This window comes from Sphaerodactylus townsendi, linkage group LG05, assembly GCF_021028975.2.
Source record: "Sphaerodactylus townsendi isolate TG3544 linkage group LG05, MPM_Stown_v2.3, whole genome shotgun sequence".
NCBI lineage: Eukaryota > Metazoa > Chordata > Lepidosauria > Squamata > Sphaerodactylidae > Sphaerodactylus > Sphaerodactylus townsendi.
Window position 1 is genome coordinate 15,895,508 of NC_059429.1, and position 19,093 is coordinate 15,914,600.

Below are 19,093 nucleotides of genomic sequence, written 5' to 3' on the forward strand. Positions count from 1 at the left end.
GGGCCCACAGATTAACTACGTGGGCAAGGACGGTTCTGCCCCCTCCCCGCCTGCAGTTCTCACAATGATATTATAGCAATCACATCTCTATGTATGAAAATGACTCAATGTGCCTTGGGAGAGACTCAAATGTCAAGGGAAACACATTCTTCTTCTAAACCCAATATTAACATGGCGCCTTCAGGCACCACCCCTTAGCAAGGGTTCCAATCTCCAAAAGGAGGCTAAAGATCTTTTGGAATTACAGCTGATCTCCAGGCAACAGATACCAGTTCTCTTGGGGGGGAACTGCTTTGGGGGTGAACTCGGAGGGCTGCTTTGGGGGTGGACTCATATCCTGCTGAAGTCTTTCTGCTCCCCAAACCCCATCTTCCTCAGTCTCCACCTGGCAACCCTACCCTTAATCCCTGTCCCCTCCCCCAACATAATTGGGATGCTCCTTTTCTTTTCCCCATAAGTGACTCTCTCCCATTCCTATGACTAATTTCCGGCCCCCTTCCCTTCCCACCCCTTCCAGCTTTATTTATTTATTGAAAACATTTATTAGCTTTGGCTTCACCCTCTCTTAAGCCCATGTGTGAGATATTCTCCTATCCTTCCTTGCCCCACAAGAGCACTCTGCCCTTCATCACACATTCCCGGTCTCAACTCTTTCCCCAGATAGAAGCAGCCTCCCAACTTCCCTTGCAGTGATTTCACACGGTCCACATTCTGCAGCTGACCCCTCCCCACACAATAACAGGCTGAGTTCAGACAGAACATACATGCGTGCTTTATTTTATCTCTGCTTTGTGCAACTAGGATTCGGCACCCGGCTTTTCCTGACAACTTCATGTTTCATCATTGCAATTCTTTCTTCTGAAGAAATCCCAGCATTCTTTGTGATGAGAATGGCGTTTGGGAACAGGGCAGGATTTCCACATCCATATCACCTGAAACCACAGCTAACACTAACTGCCTAATTAACTGTGTTCAAATCACTGTTTCTGATCTGTCCTAAAATCTCTCCTGCATTCTGATCTTCCCCTCTAACCATAGATAACACTAAAGCAGGGTTGTCGCTTGATGAATAAACCAAGATGAGGTATGTGACATCACAGAAGCTCAGCCAATGGCGAGAGGAAAACTCTCTGCTTGCATTCAGCCTAAGGAATGTTTTCACTGAGGGTGTGCTTAGATGTGCTGTACACGAAGGATACAGAACAACATCTCTGCAAATTGTTAGCTATTGGAGATTGGCCCTCCTGCCAGTGTCGGGACTTTACCCCAAGACAAGAAAACGCTGTTGAATTTAACAGCAGCAAATGAGCGAGGGGAATACAGGGGAAGATCCACAGGACAAGCATACAGGTTCTTGGTGCTCAGGCATTGAAGATTTTTAAGTTCAGGCCCTCCTGTAGTCTGTCTCAGAAAAAGATGTTAGTAGAGTTGTACATTCCTCTGCCACAGAACTCAACATGCCGGACCTTCTTTGTTGTAGAATGTTCCACCTGGGTCCTAGTGCCTACCAGCTCTGCTCCCCACCCCCCATCTGTTTGAAAGTAAAAATACATTTTGGTGTTCAGTTTAATGATCAAAGGACCATGTTCAATAAATAATTATTTTGACAAATGAAGTATCATTTTCACATTCATTCGGGAATGAATGTGGAATGTGGAAGAATACTATTTTCTCAAAGGCTGTACCTTCACTGACCAAACTAACAGGTTGAGAGGGTGTATAGAATTTGTTGATTCTTGACTGTAATTTGCTGTATAGAATTTGTCGGTCCCTTACTGTAATGTGCTGGTCTTTGACTGTAATAAATTGAATTGAAATTGACCAAACTAATATCTTTTTCTGAGACCGAGTAGAACAGCCTGTCCACTCATAAGGGCACAGAGTTGCAAAGTTTAGCCAATTAACTGGGGAAAGATGTTTCGATAGATTAAAAAAGATACCCAGGGTTAATTGGAAGGATGAATTTCTTCTCAAAACTATTTTTGGCTCGATGACGGAAAGCGCTGTCAAGATACAGGGGATTCATGCCAACCCCTCATGGGGTTTTCAACATAAGACAGTGGTGGTGAACCTTTGGCACTCCAGATGTTACAGACTACAATTCCCATCAGCCCCTGCCAGCATGGCCAAATTGATGGGACTGATGGGAATTGTAGTCCATAACATCTGGAGTGCCAAAGGTTCGCCACCACGGACATAAGAGATATTTAGGGCTGACCCTGCTTAGCTTCCAAGATGAGATTAGGCGCTAGACTAATACTTATAAATTGAATTGAGCCAAACACTTTCTAGTAATTCTGGCCCCTCTCCAAATTCAAGGTAGGGGCCTTGAAGGGGGGGTGGTGTATACACTCAGCATTTGTCAGTTTCCCATAGTTCAAAAAGACAAAACATTGTAAGTATTTCTAAGGGATAATATGTGCCCTATAAGGTAAGGCAGTCATGTTTTCTACAAATTGCATGTGTGTGAAGGGTGGGGAGGGAGCTTTAGAATCGTTTGCGAATGGCAGAAAAGAACCTCAGCCTACTAAATCAGAGGTGTTCAACTCTGGTGATTCAGAAGTTTATGGATTACAACCAGAGGTGGGATCCAGCAGGTTCTCACAGGTTCCCGAGAGTAGGTTACTAATTATTTGTGTGTGCCGAGAGGGGGTTACTAATTGGTGATTTTGCCACATGATTTTTGCCTTAGTTACGCCCCTCCTCTCAGCAGTAGCGCCCAGAACTTGAAGCAGTCTAGCAGGAGGTGCACTGGCGTGCGCGGCAGCCTGCGCCTGCGTGCATTCGTTTCCCGCCCAAGGACCGGCGCAGCGGCTGCGTCCTTGCCACAGCCCCGCCCAGGAATGCCCTGCCCCCGGAATGCCCGGCCACGCCCCCATTGTGCCCCGCCCAGCCCCATTGGCACTACGCCACAGTTTGAATCCCACCACCATGGGAACCTGTTACTAAAATTTTTGGATCCCACCACTGATTACAATTCCCAATTGGCCATGCCAGCAGGGACTGATGGGAATTGTAGTTCATGAACATCTGAAGCGCCAGAGTTGGACACCTCTACACTAAATTCTTGGATTATGGTTCATCTGATGCACTGTATGAGCTCTCAAAGATATGGCCCAAAATCCAACCAGGAGAGGGAAGAGAAACCTTAGCCACCCTTTTGGACTCCTACAATGCTGGATAGCCTGGGGAAAATAAAAGGTGCGCAATAACTGAGTCAAGTCGACTGTGGCAAGTATTTGGATGGGATGCCTTCAAGGAATTCCTAGGTTGGGAGGAAGAGGCAGGCTATGGCAAACCACCTCTGAAAGTCTCTTACCTTGGAAACCCCATCAGGGGTTGCCCTAAGTCAGTTGCGACTTCTCGACAAAAAAACAACAACAAAATTCCAATCCCCAGACCCATACTGTTCTGTTTTCTGTACCAGAAAACAGAGCAAGTCCATAAATTTTCCCAATCAAGGCCATAGATTTGGGTCCAGTCTAATTTTCATCTTCACTGGATTTGCAACGTTCTTTGAAAAGAACCGAACACGTGAAATTAAATCTGCAGTTTGTGCGAGATTTAGTTTTTAAAAGCTGTACTGATAATCGCAAGCAGGTGGGGGAAAGAGAGCAGCCTCCTTCCAGAGGGATGCCGTGACCGATGCTGTCCAGCCAAAGGAGGAGAAAAGCAATAGTTATACATGTATACAAAATAAAAAACAGTTGGGGGAAGGGGGAGAGAAAAAAATACAGAAAAGGGAACACAAAACAGGAAGTGAAGCCACAACGGTGAAAAAGATCGACACAAGTCCAGGTTAAAAAAAATCACACAACAACACAGAATGAGAACTGGTTATAATCAATATGTGTGCGTGGCATTTGGGCGGAGCGAGGGAGACGCGGGGAAAGTGGGGGTGAGTGGCCCAGAGTGTGTGAGAGTTTGCGGAGCGTTCGCTTACCTCGGATCGGAGTACCTTCTGCAAGTAAACCAAAAGGAAAAGAACAAATGTAAGTGAAAAGGAAGTGGGGGGGAAAGAGGGAAAGTCAGGACTTGCCAGTGGGAGAAAGGAACCCCAAGGAAAGGAAGTCCTCCTTGGCTGCAAACCCTCAAATTCTGCCTCTTCCAATCTTTGGAGAAGGGTGCAGGAATGAGAGCAGGGCTCCTGGGAATGTAAATTTGCTTATCATTGGGTATTGGGAAAGTTCATTCCAGCCAATTGGGAAGCTGGCCTAACAACCCATGCTGCCATTGGTCATGTGTCCATAAGGCTGAATTCCTTCCACTCGGCATCCCTAATTGCCTTTATAAGAAGAAGAATTTGGATTTAACCCTCCCCCCCCCGTTTCTCTCCTGTAAGGAGACTCAAAGGGGCTTACAATCTCCTTTCCCTTCCCCCCTCACAACAAACAGGCTGAGAGAGCTCCGAAGAACTGTGACTAGCCCAAGGTCACCCGCTGGCATGTGTTGGAGTGCACAGGCTAATCTTAGCTCCCCAGATAAGCTTCTGCAGCTCAAGCGGCAGAGCGGGGAATCAAACCCACTTCTCCAGATTAGAATGCACCTGCTCTTAACCACTATGCCACTGCTGCTCCCTCTGTTCCTCTGTTTCATGATTGTCTCTTTGGGATAGGATTCCCAGCCTCCAGGTGGGGCCTATAGATCTCAGCTTGACTTTTAAAATGAAGATGCTGTTTTAAAACATTTTCTTGCACACATACGGCTTATCTTCAGTCAGTACAGTGAAGATCCTGGTGCTGCTGCTGAAATAATTTGAAAAAATCTGCACAGCCAACCAGATCTTCAATGCCAAAAGCCCTGTATGGCCTCACACACTTTTAAAGAGACCCAGTGGGCACCAAGATAGATGCCAGTGTGCCCCAAGGTGCCTACAGTCACCACATTGGGGACACCTGATGTAGACCCTTCCGGAGGAAAGCTGGGGCAGACAGATGGCCCCTTCCGCACATGCAGGATAATGCACTTTCAATCCACTTTCAATGCACTTTGCAGCTAGATTTTACTGTGGAAAATAGCAAAATCCACTTGCAAACAATTGTGAAAGTGGATTGAAAGTGCATTATTCTGCATGTGTGAAAAGGACCAGATATTTCCAGTGGAAAAGCCAGGGAGAGGGGAGAGGGAGAAGGAAATGGCTCTTCCACCTCCCACCATTTCTCTGGTCTTTTGATCCGGGTATGGTCTCAAGCTGCAGCTGAATTCAAGCCCCACGCTGTCTGCTCCGCCCCCTAACCACGTTGAAAGGAATCTATTATCCTGGTGGTTGAAATAGGATGGGAACCATCTTCCTTGTTCAAAGGCAGGATCCTTTCCCCCACTGGCCGCCAAGAACTGCCGCATATCTTATTCAAGAACCGCACATTAAGAGAAATCTGTATGGTTTTACCCCAATCCTAAAAACAAGGCAAGAGGCATCATCGGTGCCCACCCTTGAGCTCATGCAGGCTGGTCAATTCCTCTGCAGAATTTCTGCAATATTAGAGGGCCTCCAGGTTTTTTTCCCCAGACATCATTTTATATGGCCCGCTTATATGATTAGCCAAAGAACACGAACAGCAGGCTACAACAAAGGAACCCATTCCCCCTAGCCGTTTATCATAATGTAATCTCTGAGTATTTTTTAAGGTGTGCTTGCAATTCATGTACCTCTTTCCTTCCCCATCCGGTGTTCAACGCATTGTTTTCAGGACACAGGGTAAAACTGGTTATTATTAATTATTAGTTACTGTTAAGTTGGGTGGGGAAAAGGGCAAATGTTATATGGTTAAAGCTGGTTAAGGATCTAGTTAAGCTCGGATTCTAGTTAAAGAAAAAAGTTAACGAAGTCATCTAAAGACAGGTGTTAGCATCTAGTTAAGGTTATCAGCTAGTTAAATGTTAATAAAAGCGGGCTAGTTAGCTTACTGGGGAATCGGTTCAGAAAGGAAAAAAGAGAGAGAGAGTCTTAAAATAAAGTGTAAACTTGGGCTAGATTCTGCCAAGAGCAGCAGGGTAGTTTTTGAAAGGAGAGAATTAAGGAGCAAAGGAAGAGAGGGAAAAAAGAGCAAAGGGTTACAGATTTATTCAGCCTCAAACACATCCTAATGTCTCAAAACTTAGAGTGGGGAGGGAAAAATCTGCCATCTGTGACATGAAGTTGAAACGCTTTTGGAAAAGATGAGTAGGAAAAGGGCTGTCTGAGAAGCAGAGGTCATGGCTCTCTGAGGGGGCCAGCCTGCTATAAGGTTCCCTTTCTATAACCGCTCTGTGCCCCCCAATGGGAGCTAATCTGCAAGATTTTAAGTGGGATTTTTTTGGGGGGGGGGGAAATTAAGCAGCTGAACTAACAGGGAACTGAACGCTGCGGAAGGAGTAAAGAAGTCTCCTACTCAGAAATGGTTTTTTCTCTTGCAAAATCCTCCGATTGTCACGAACAACTGAACATATTCTATTTCAGAGGTGTCAGCACCATAGCGCTTGAGATGTTCATGGACCTGGTTCCCATCAGCCCCTGGCATGGGAATTGTAGTCCATCAGGCCTCAGAATCACCTGGGATGGTTACCCCTGCTCTAGCCAAACTCAAGGCCTTTTCAGCCTTGGCCCCTGCCTGGTGGAACACTCTCCCTCCAGCTGTCCGGGCCCTGCGGGATCTTAGTGAATTCCGCAGGGCCTGTAAGACTGAGTTGTTCCACCAGGCTTTTGGAGTGCCCAGCCGCTGATTAGGTGCCCCTTCTACTCTATTCCTCCGGTTTTCAGAGTCCCCCTGTCATCTAGGGGACCCACTTTTGTTGCTGTCTTGTTCCCCCTTTTTGGGAGGGTTTAATCTGAAATTCTTGCTGTGATAATTTTACTGAATTACTGCTAGCGTTTTTAAATATATAAAGTTTTAAGCTTACATTTTAATTTCAGGGGGTATTGTTTATATGCACAATGTGGAATCCATGTTGTACACCGCCCAGAGCCCTTTGGGGATTGGGCGGTATAGAAATCCCATAAATAAATAAATAAATAAATAAATAAATAAATAAATAAATAAATAAATAAATAAATAAAGGGTTAGGCAACGGCGAATAGGGTTGCTGGAACAAACATTGAGGTTGGATACCAAATTTAGAAGTTGTCATCCAGCCAGATGTATGAGATCCTGTAATAACTCACCACGCCCTTTCAAAAACACTTGGACTTGAAAATTAACATCAATGCAGACTTGAGGTGGCAACCAGAGAAAGAAGTATCAAAATGGTAGTCTCTCCTTAATAGGGAAATGAGAGTTTTATTCCTGGTTACCAATGGCGTTAGACTTTTACACACCCAAGAAGAGGCTTACAAAGAGGCAGAACCCAGGTTTAAGGCCCTCTGCTTAATCCAGACACTGGAGTAACAAATGTTAAGTGTTTCAGGCACCCAGTCTGAGGAAAATCCTAAATTTGTCAAACCCAGTTCTGAGCTATCTTGGCCTTAAACTGGCACAATGCATAAGATGTGTGCAGCCTAAGCTACGGGAGTCTGGTTTGTTAAACCCCACAGAAGTCTTTGGAATTCTGATGTGGCGTGGTGGGCGCAGCCACAAAATGGCTACCAGAAAAGGTGGAGCAAGCCATAAAATGGCTGCCACAGCTTCCCTTCAGCCACACAATGGGGCTTTCCACACTACAGAAGGAAGCTAAGGTTGACTCGGTTCCCTTCAGTGGGGGGCGATTCCAGGCTGTCCGCACAGCAACTTACTTGGCCCCCTGGAACCGAGCTAAGTGGGTGGGATCATCTTGGTGCCTGTTTCGCTCCTCGATCGTGATTGGAGCTTGTGTTACCATAGAGAGCTTGAGGCGTTCTTTTTTTGCTGGTTGCACTTTACAGGTGCATGCCCACTACGACTCTCCTGTTCTGCGCGCACCACCATGGCGCCTGATTGGTTCGAGCGGATGAGGTGTCGTTTCGATGCGTCCGCACTTTGAGAAGCTTTGAAGCGGTCTCGACCTTGTTCCAGCAGGAAGGCGGATTTCACTTAACTTTCGACAGGGATGTGGAAGTTCAGGGGAAGGGGGACCTGAGACAAAACAACGTTGAGCTCAGTTGCAGTGCGGATACACTGAGGTGAACCTAGATAGAAACCAGTACAACTCTGTCAGTGCGGAAAGCCCCAATGAAGATCATTGTGCTGTGGCGGCAGCTGCCGCCAAAGCAATGTTTTTAAAAATCTGTACAACCAAACGAATCTTCACAGCCTAGTAAAAACCCTCTCTGGGCAGAAGTCCCACTTGGTCTCATCTACTTTCCAAAAGCACGTGCCTGGAAAGGTGTTGGTGGGGGCCATGAAGCCCTGTTGGTGGGTTAGGTCAAGTGCCTGTCCATTTTCGGATTTTAAAAGCAAAGGGATTCCTGAAAAATACTTCCAGAAGGGTAGCCGTATTCAGACTATTTAGCAACACTAAAACAAGAGAACTGCAACATTTTATAGACTACCACATTCTGAGGACTACATTTGTTTTTGTAAGTGCCTATGCACAGGGGACAACCAGTTTCAGGAACCATCTGATACAGCTGTCAAAGCAGGCTGTAATCTTTACGGTGTCCGTTTATTTCGACTCATTACCTAATGACAGATCTTAACAGGGCTGTAACTGAACCACAGGACGCCTGGTCACTTCTTGTGAGGAGAATGTCAGGGAGGGGGAAAAAATTGGGCTGAAATGCAGCTTTCCAAACTGTGGCCAGAAAATAAGGGAAAGGCACAAGAGGAAGACACAGATGGTAGATTTTTCACACATGGAAATGTTGGAATTTCACATCTAAGAACTCGAGAATTTTGTTTCCCGAGGAGCAGGAGGGAGGAGAGACTGGCAGCGAATGAGTGTTAGCCAGAGTTTGTATCTAACGTATACCACGATCCCGTCCCCGAAACTTGGATCAAACTAGGAGTTTGCTAGGTCTGAGACATCCAGTTTCCTACTTTTGATGCCAATGCTATTCTTTTGCCGGTGGCTGGCATTTGCACATTCCAAACACAACAAGGGGTCGGCTTCTTTATAAAAGTGACCAGCCCCACCTGGCATGAAGACAGGGCATCACTGGTGCTGGGCCTGTTTGGGGTGATGCAGGTCATTTGTGTTGAGAGCGGTCAATCAGGAATCTGCCGGCATCTTGCTGAATTGTGTCTTGCTGTTTCCCATCCATTCTCTTAAGCACAATTTGAGACACACAACCCTCCCCTCAAGTTTTCCCAAGGATCAAAAGTGCAGGTGATTAAGTTCTACCTGTTATACACGAACCAGACCTCTCTGCAAATGAAGCGGCTTGGAGTTAAAGTTTTTGGAAACGGATGGGTTCAATCGCTGGTCTGTCGGACTAAACTAAAAGGGGTTTAGATGGGAAGGAATCCACAGAGATGCCAGTCCAGTTCAGAGAGCATGGGTCTGGCTGAAGAAGAAGAAGAGTTTGGATTTATATCCCCGCTTTCTCTCCTGTAGGAGACTCAAAGGGGCTTACAATCTCCTTGCCCTTCCCCCCTCACAACAAACACCCTGTGAGGTGGGTGGGGCTGAGAGAGCTCCTTAGAGCTGTGACTAGCCCAAGGTCACCCAGCTGGAGTGTGTAGGGGTGTACAGGCCTCATCTAGAATTACTAAGATAAGCCTCAACGAGCTCAGGCAGCAGAATGGGGAATCTTGGGTTCCTCCAGATTAGATACACGAGCTCTTAACCTCCTACGCCACTGCTGCTCCTGAACAGCTGATGAATATCTTTCAAGGCTGATGAATATTTTTCAAGGCATCAGGGAAGGCTGTCCCAGTTCTATCCCTGCCTAGTGCCCACTGCAACACAGTTGGGACAGCAGCCACCAGTGTTCTGGATGCTTCCTTAAGAGGCTCCACTTGCTAAACCTCAGCCCAATCCAATTTCTAACGAGCCGCTCTTCGATGTGAAATTCCAAGATCCAACCGAGTTTGTGCTCCAAATTCAGGGTGTCAAGGTTTCATTTTGGGTTTTTTTTCTGCAATTGGGGAATTGCAGGGCTTTTTAAAAAAATGTACAGTACAAATTGAGTCAACGTTAAGACACTTTGCAATTTGCTTTAAAAACTCTTTAGCCGGGTGCAAGATTGGTTGTTGCGAAGTTCTGACTGCAGTTTTTTATTTTGGTCACCTGCAATACCCTGCAGTTAAATCCATTAGAACGGGCAGAATACCCTTGAGTTAGTAGAAAGGATGAGCGCCATGCCTGTCGGACAAAGCTGTTAAGAGGGAATTAGTGGGGAGGGATGGGAGGGGGAACACACAGGTACCAGCAGGCGGAGAGTTAATTTTTTTATGTTTGAAGGAATTGACTTGTTAAAGTGGAATTCACACTTACCAAAGGTATCTGAGTGTTAAAAAATAAAACAGAAAACGGGAAAAATAAAATAGAAGAAGGTTGTTATAAGCCAGTTACTGTAAGAAAATTAAAAAGCGAACACAGTACACAGACAATGACAGCATATTTAAAACAAGATCTGGATGTAGGCAAGACATTTCCCCCCCCCCTCCAAAATTCAGAGCCAAAATATTTTCTCCCCAGTTAAAAGCGGAGGTCATGATGAACGCTGACACCCCAGTTTGCTTCGTAAACTGTAGAACGAGGAGTTACCTGCTCACAAACCAACCTGTGTTTCTGTATGAGTCTCTGATCTGAGTGCACAGATATATACAGATATACAACAGGCAGCCCCCCTTCCAAAGCAGAGTTGACTTGACTAATTTTCATAATCAGCAATGACTGGACAACATGACCATAGCTAAACCACAGAGATTGGGCAGAATTCCCTGTCCTCAGAGAGGTCGAATGAAAGGATGTGATGAGCCCAGGGAAACGACTCACACAGAGACGCAGCAGGCAACTTCCTCTGAAGGCAGGAAAGGCTGTTGCGTCTCTGCGTTGCCACGTCGTGCTCTTCGAAATAGCATAAACGGTTACTTGGACCCATGGGTCAACCGAATTACCTCTCTCCGAGAGGCATTAGTTAGGAAGGTACCACAGTCAGACGTTTGGGAATTACCCGGTTAATAAAAAGACAAAATCCAGCTGTGCAGCATCTTTGTGGGTTCTTATTCCCACTTCCGTGCAAGCAACACATTTGCAGAGTCTGTGGTCTGAAATTCAAACAGCATTCTCCCTCTCTCCTGTTCACAGAACTATTAGTTACGAGGTGCCCGACTCCTTTAAGGGCACTTACTCACAGTCAAACACCATCAAAACAGGCAGAGTTTTAAGTATATAACCTCCGCTTCCCATTTTACGTTCCCTCCATGATCTAAAGGCTTCTGCAAAGGGAATGAACCCGCTTGTAAGTTCACACGGGGTGTTCTCCAGTCCAAAGAGGCATGGGGTGTGGGGCAGTCAGATGGCAAGTGAAAACACAACTTCCTTCTTCCAAAAGGGCACCAAACGGGAGAAGAGAGACAGCTGGTAATGCCACATTGAGCTGTCATATTTTCCAAAGGTCCCTTCCACACAAGCATTCAAAGGATAGGAAACTCTATCCAGGAACAGACAAACATTCAATCTCTCTTTCTGTTTGATAGTCTGATTTGTGCCCCCGCCCGGCCAGGTTTTGAGAGATACCAAAATCCACCTTGGCTCCTATACCATGGCAAGACCGACCGGGGTCAGAATGACCAGTTTAATCCAATGCAGAGGAGGAAGAGAGAGATTTTCTTGCGTTCTGAGGTTCAACCTGAGCCCTTCTCCAGCGGCATCGTTTCTTGATTTCTAGCCCTGGTTATAACCGGCCAAGAATGGTCAAACTGCTCACATCCAAAGGTCTCTGAGACAGAAGAAGATGAATACCGAAGGAAAGAGGCCGAAGCATGGAGAAACTGTCCTCCCTATACAAAAGATGTCAGGATTAGTCCATGGTACTTTCATAGGAAAAGCTCAAGGCAGGACGGGGTGGAATGGTCTGCCTGACATCTCAGAGGGCCACAGAAATATACATTCTCTTTCTTTCCATCTTCTATATCTCCGTTGTTGGCGGCGGGGCGCTTTTGTCAGTATGGACCGTAGATCCTGTGAAGTATTAGATCTCAGGCACTGCTGAAAGGTTGATGAACCTGTGGAACGCTCACATACAAGATGGCCACCAGTTTACCTGGCTTTTTAAAAAAAGGGACTAGCCAAGTTTCATTTATTTATTTATTAACACATTTACATCCTGCCTTTCTTCCTGGTTTCAGGCAGTTTGCATGGAAGGCGGGTCCCTTCGATGGTTGTTCAGTCCTGATGACTAAATGGAACCTCCATGTGCAGAGGCAGTGTACCTCTCCATGCCAGCAGCAACAAAAGGCAGACGCTTTGGCTTTGAAGCATTCTGGAGGCATTTGGTTGACCCACCCCCCTCCGTGGAAGAGGATGCTGCTCTAGATGGCTGCCATCTAGCCCAGTTATTCTTACATAGGGCTCACCCATTTCAAGGCAAGCATCTCTCAATTTCTGTCATCCCACGCCCAGAATGATTCGCCACTGCAGGGCAATCTCATTTACTCAAAAGTTCAACAGGATTTATTCCTGTGCAAGTAGGCTTCAGATAACTGGCTTTTTGGGGGTGGGGGGTGGGGGGCTCGAGGCAAAGATTAAAACACCACCCCCGAACGAGCCCAGAAAGTGGGGCTGCCTTGATTGAAAAACAGCTTTATCCGAGCAGAGGCCCTCGGTCAAATCCCACACGCAAACCACCGAGGAAGGAGTAAGAAACAAGAGCTGAATTGCCTTTGGCCGCAGCAAACGGCACTCTTGGAGCCTCCTGCCAGGGAGAGCAAGCGGGTGGCCAATTAGAAGATTGTCACGCTTCCCAAATAGTCAAAGCTGTCAATGATGGGGGGGGGGGAGCGCGTCCCCTGCCCCCCTGGACTCACTTCCAAATGGGGGGGCTTTCCTGCGAAACGGTTGCCTTGACAGTTCCAGCCTTCTCCCCCCCCCACCCCGAAACTCCTTCTTTTGTTACTTTCTTTAAAATCCTTTGACCCAGGCTTAATTCTGAAGCACCGCAGTTATTTCAGCCAACAGGACAGTCCCCGTTACCAGGTCACTGCGCGCTGAGCGCTAAATACACAGCGGCATGTTTCTCCGACTGCGCCAAGAACACACCCGTCCTACAGTACAGCCCACGGATGGGCGGAGGCAACCATTCAGCAATTGCACAACCGGGGTTCCTGAAGACCGTAGCTCTTCTTTTCAGCAAGAAAAAGAAAAGGAGTCTAGTTCTTAGGGTGGCAAAGCTGAGCTGGAAACCACATGAGGATCTAAGCAGGAGAGCCAGTGGGTATGGAGTGCCTCTGATTGGCAGAAAGAACAGAATAAATTATGCAACAAAAGGGGGGGGGAGCCACAATATGACATAAAATAAGTACGTTTGCAACCCGTTTCTTCATTTGTGTAAGGTGAAACTGCTACAGAAAGATTTGCACGGGACTGGCAGGTTTCACTCGGTATGAAGCGGATACTTGAGCACAACAGTGTCTTATGTAACCAGGAGGACAAAGAACACGTTCTACACCTGCTGCCGCCGCGTATTAAATTGTGGCGGCGGCAGGTGTGCAACACATTCTATGTTCTCCCATGACGATACCTTGCCAGGAAAGGTCCCGGCAAACTGATAACTTACATTTGGAGAATTGACTAAAAAAAATATGCATAATTTCCCCCGGTTGTTGGGGGGGGGGGGCAGAGTTCCAACATTCATTAATTGGCTAATTATAAATGTCTGATTTTTTTTTAAAAAAGAAGATGACCTCAATTAACTAGCAGGCAGAATTTATTGTTTTCAATGCAAGCCCTGTTACAGAAGTGGCATTTCCAAGAAAGGGGATTTCTCTGCTAACGTGGCTTCAATTCTATAGAGGCTGTCTTGCGCCCCGGAGGGAATGCTTCTACGAAAGTGTCTTCTGGGACAGGTGCTGAAAATAGAGGCGTGATACACTTTCTTCCCCTTTAGAACAATTCGTACACGAGTTTATGCGGATTTCACAGGACAAACCAACTCGTACAATCAAACGGCTACAAGGTTCCTTAAACCAACTGGCAGCCTAAATAAAAATGATCGCCGCTTGAAGGGTCTGAATAAGTGTTAAAAGAGTACACAAACACACGCTTCGCGTGACACAGATAAGAGAGACGTACGCCAACATGGGAGAGAGACACTTCACACAGAGAGGATGCACAAACAGTGACCGAAAACAAGAGACGGCAAAGCGATATCATACCAGATTGAAATGATAACTAAGAAAAACAGATGATGAGACAGATGGCCGCATCCCGGGGCTTAAGAACATCTGCTCTGGCGGCTGGGCCTGGTGGACCGTGGCCACATCCTGCCCCCCAAACTTGCCAGCACAGCCGACCAAAGCTCTTTGGTGTGGGCTGTGCTCTTTGACGGATGCGATTCTACCGGCTTTGGAAGGTGCAAGGTACTTTCTCAAGCAGTGACTGGAGTCAACATGGAAGGTGCTGCACATTTTTGTAGAGAAAACCCCTTCCATCCATAACCAGTTCCAAGAAATCCCTGGGAGAACTGGGCCGTAATGAAGATTATTCAGTCACGAGTACAGATAGCCGCCACCCCCGCCCCCCCGCAACTCTTTGCTCAGCCACTGGTTTGCTTCCCAGGTCCCACGTAGAGCCCCAAATGCCACCCGGTTGTCCAAACTGGACACAGGACTGATGCTGCAAAAACAGAAACGAGAAGCATGTTTTTCCAGCAGGCGTGGCAGGATTGGATGGGCCACAGAGCCCCAGCGGCCCGTTCCAGATGTTCAGGCACCTGACAACCACACAGAGATTCCTCTGATGCCTGTGTCGCCTGAAAAGGGCCAATGTGTGCATTTTTGCAAGTACACACTGCTTCAGTCCACGCAAATTAGAAGCCTGGAAAATACAGCGCGCGGCTTGTGTGTGCCAGAGCTGCAAAAGGTGATGGTGCCTTTGCACAGACAATATGGCGGCCACGCATCTCAGGAGAATGCACACAAGGCTGCCAGGATCTTGGTACGCGGGGGCACAATGTCTGAGAAGATTCCAATTCTCTGCTGCCACTCCAGGCCAGGAGAATGTCCAGTGGCCGCAGCTTTTGAAGGACTGGCCCAAGTCCAGCTTTAACATGGGCACATACACACAGGAGACTTAGAGCTCCATCTGGAGGGTTGTGTGTGTTTGTGTGTGTGTGTGTGTGTGTGTGTGTGTGTGTGAATGCGACGCTGGATGCGTCACCAGCATCCCAGGGCCACTGTTGGATAGCAGGGCTGGAAGCGTGGCAAGGGGAGGAGCTGACATTCATTGCCTTCCTCCCAGCCATTTGCCCTGTTGCACCAGTGGGCGGGCATTCGGACACCTGCCCCCTTAAAGGTGGCGTAGGTCCAATAATTCTGATGGGCTCCTCAGGGGTGGGGAGGCATTTTTGATTTTTCCCTGCTCTGGCAGGAAGCCTTAGTGGGAGCAGCAAGGTGGCTGCGGCACGGAGGCTGGCCTCGCGGTTCTTTGGGTGGAGCTGCCTGTTATTCACAAGTGATAATCCATGCAGCCTCGGCGGTCCTGTAAGCAGACACCCTGTTCCCCCAAACATGGGTGTGTGGCAAAGGCCACAATAACCACATTTGTGCGCACACAGGGGATGGAACCTTGCCTCCTCATTATTCCCTCCAGGACAACTAGTTGCTGGCCAGCTGGGGCTAGGCTGAAGAATTCCTAGTATCTTTGCCAAAATGCAATGCCCAGGATTTTTTTTGCAGGCAAGCCACAGCCACTGAAATGGACTTAGCCCTGTAAGGTCAGCTAGTGGTGGCGGAGGGAAGAAGGGAAGAGTCTGATACAAGCAACGGGTTCAACACAAGCAGCTCTTTCCTTCTCAGGCTCTGATGCAAAACACTGCTCTGCAGTCTAGAGGTGCGCAGCACAGACTGGCTAGCGCCTGTACCATCAACTAAAAACATAGTCTCCAAATCTCTGCAGTTGTTCTACAGCTTTTTTCAAAATGACAGAGCAAAAAGGCATGAACTTAACCACATTTTTTTTAAACAGCACGTGACACACTGCAGGGCAAAGGCCAGCAGTAAGATTTGACTGAATGTACGTCGGTTGTCTTACCAACAAAACAGGGAGGGGGAAAGGCTCACCTCATGGGTGAAGCGTCTGCCTGGATTTCTCTTTCAAGATCACACCAGCTGTTACCCACATGTTCAAAACAGTTAGAAGGCCTCACAAAAGAGGCCTGAACACAGGGGGACGGTATGGTAGGTTAGGCCAAAGCAGCATGGGCTGCCCACTGCAAACATTTCCATCCGTGGATGCTTGCAGAAACTGCTTCCTGAAAACACATCCAGCGAGGGCCACACTAAGTCTCAAGGCAGTTTTCATAGGCTTGCAAGACGGGCATAGTTTCTTAGCCACGCCCACAAAACTTTCCCCAGATTGTAAACATTCTACCAGACTCCCCGTTTAAAGCTTCAGCGCGGAGCTGGACGCTGCCTTACCTGATCTTAGCTGCTTTATCCTTCCATTGCTAGCACTGGGGTGGACGGGCAGGAAGTCCTTAAACCACGTGATCTCGGGGTCCGGGTTTCCACTAGCTGCGCACAGCATGGTTGCCGTCCTTGTCCGTTCCACCACTTTCAGCTGGGGGCCCATGTCGATGTTTGGAAAGCCAGGGGGGAGCTGGTCCTCTGTTGACCACATAAACAGAAAAAGAGGATCAGGAGATGGACTGGCCCTTCGTGTGAGTCTTAAATTCGCTTTGTTGATTATGTCACACCTCTGTGTCACTGTCGATTATGTCATACTCAGTGGTGGGATTCAGCCGGTTCGCACCGGTTCGGTGTAACAGTACCTAATTTTTTGTTGAGTTCGGCGAACCAGTTGTTTAAAGTGGCTTTCAGAGCTCCAGAGCTAAAAGCCCCATTGCCCCCTCTCCCAGGGGAGGGGGAGCGAGGGGGCTTTCAGAGCAGTGGCGGCTGGGAGGAAGGCAACAAAGCCCCATTGCCCCCCCCCTCAACCCCCACAATAAGTTCCTCTGCAGCAGGTAAGTGGGTGGCATTGGAGGGGCGTGTGGGACCGGCTATTAAATTATTAGAATTCCCCCAGTGATCATACCTCTCTGTCACTGCCTCCACATAGAAATTTCCTATCCCCGCTCCAGCAACCTCCTTGTTGTTCGGACCAGATCTGCAATTCTGCATGCTTGCTTTCACCCACTCCTACAGGAAGTCACTTGTTCTTACCTCTCACAGCTTCTCCACAGTCTCTCACCCTCCATTACTTTTCTGCCCCACCCTCCATTACTTTTTCCCCCCATGACCTTGAGCTTCTCCACCCCTGGATGTCTGGAATCCTCTAGGTGATGTAAAAGGCCATCCCTGTCTGACCGTTCAGCCTGGAACGTTTCTCCAGACAACACTGTGACAATGCTGGCGTGGCACGGTAGATAAAGTGCTGGGCTGAGATTTGGGAGACTTGGATTTAAAAGGCTCTCTAAGTCAGTGGCCACATCTTGTCGTAGTGGAGAAAGCTCACAAGCATGGCCAAAGTTTCTCCGGTCTCCACGCCAACACTGTGTGCTGCAGGCAGGCAGGAGCTAGAGCCGTGGTGGCGAACCTTTGGCACTCCAGATGTTATGGACTACAATTCCCATCAGTCCCTGCCAGCATGGCCAATTGTAGGGGCTGATGGGAATTGTAGTCCATAACATCTGGAGTGCCAAAGGTTCGCCACCACTGAGCTAGAGTGTGCTGGGTGAGCCAGAGTCAAGGTGGGCAGCATGTGAGGTGTGGTCAATGAGTTTGGAGTCAGGGCAGGCAGAGGGGAAATGCGTAGTCAAAAGCAGTTCGGAGGCAGGGCAGGGGGCAGGCACAGGTGTTGTCAAGGGAGTCCAAAGTCAAGGCACAGGCAGGAAATCAGGCAAGCAGGCTGAGAGCCAGAGTTCAGAGGAAGACCAGGCGCAAGGAGCTTACCAGGAAGTCCACTTGTTAGACCCAGGCAGAGTCAAGCCCAAGGCAGGGCTTATTTAGGGAGTTCTGAATACTGAGGCCTGGGATCCTGCAAAGACTCAGGGCACTTCCGCACATGCAGAATGATGCACTTTCAATCCACTTTCACAATTGTTTGAAAGTGGATTTTGCTATTAAGCACAGTAAAATCCAGCTGCAAAGTGCATTGAAAGTGAATTGAAAGTGCATTATTCTGCATGTGCGAAAGTGCCTTCAGCCCTCCTCAGATGCAGATGCCTCCATTTCACAGAGGCTTCTGCCATACCTAGCAGCAAGGCAAGCACGTCTCCTTTTAACCTGTAACTGTAGCCCTCTCCCTCTGTCTCCTTTGCACTCAGCTCCTCTGAGACAACGGGTATTTGGCAGGAAGCAGCCTCTGAATGTGGAGGTTCCATCTTGCCTCCCCATTGTAGATTTGTTTCATCTCTTTTCAATGCCATCCAAGCAAGAGGCCTTCAGTATATCCTGTAGCAGTGAGTTCCACAAGTTAATCATTTATTGTGTGACAAAGAAAGGATTTTCTTTGGCCTCTTGTGAAGCAAGCCCTGACCAAGGTCTCAACTGGGAGGCACAGGTAAGGTGCCAGCCTGAAGCCAAGGAAAATGGATCCCACAAGAGAAGAACAAATCCAAAGCCAGACGGAGAAGAGCTCTGACTCAGTAGGAGTCCTTGGGCCAGTTACACCCTGTTGCTGCTACCCACCTTACAGGTTTGCGGCAAGACTAAAAGGGGGAAGGGAGAACATAAGAACTAGCCTGCTGGATCAGACCAGAGTCCATCTAGTCCAGCACTCTGCTACTCGCAGTGGCCCACCAGGTGCCTTTGGGAGCTCACCTGCAGGAGGTGAAAGCAATGGCCTTCTGCTGCTGCTGCTCCTGAGCACCTGGTCTGCTAAAGCATTTGCAATCTCAGATCAAGGAGGATCAAGATTGGTAGCCATAGATTGACTTCTCCTCCATAAATCTGTCCAAGCCCTTTTTAAAGCTATCCAGGTTAGTGGCCATCACCACCTCCTGTGGCAGCATATTCCAAACACCAATCACACGTTGTGTGAAGAAATGTTTCCTTTTATTAGTCCTAATTCTTCCCCCCAGCATTTTCAGTGAATG

The 19,093-nt window shown here is 47.8% G+C and overlaps 1 protein-coding gene across 1 annotated transcript in view; it reads right to left on the minus strand.

Moving 5' to 3' along the window:
- Positions 1-19,093, minus strand: part of PTPRS (protein tyrosine phosphatase receptor type S) — a 362,151-nt gene that overhangs the window by 143,803 nt on the left and 199,255 nt on the right. Inside the window, 1 exon segment of the mRNA XM_048496069.1 lies at positions 16,476-16,664. Within this exon segment, the coding sequence (XP_048352026.1) occupies positions 16,476-16,664 (189 nt within the window).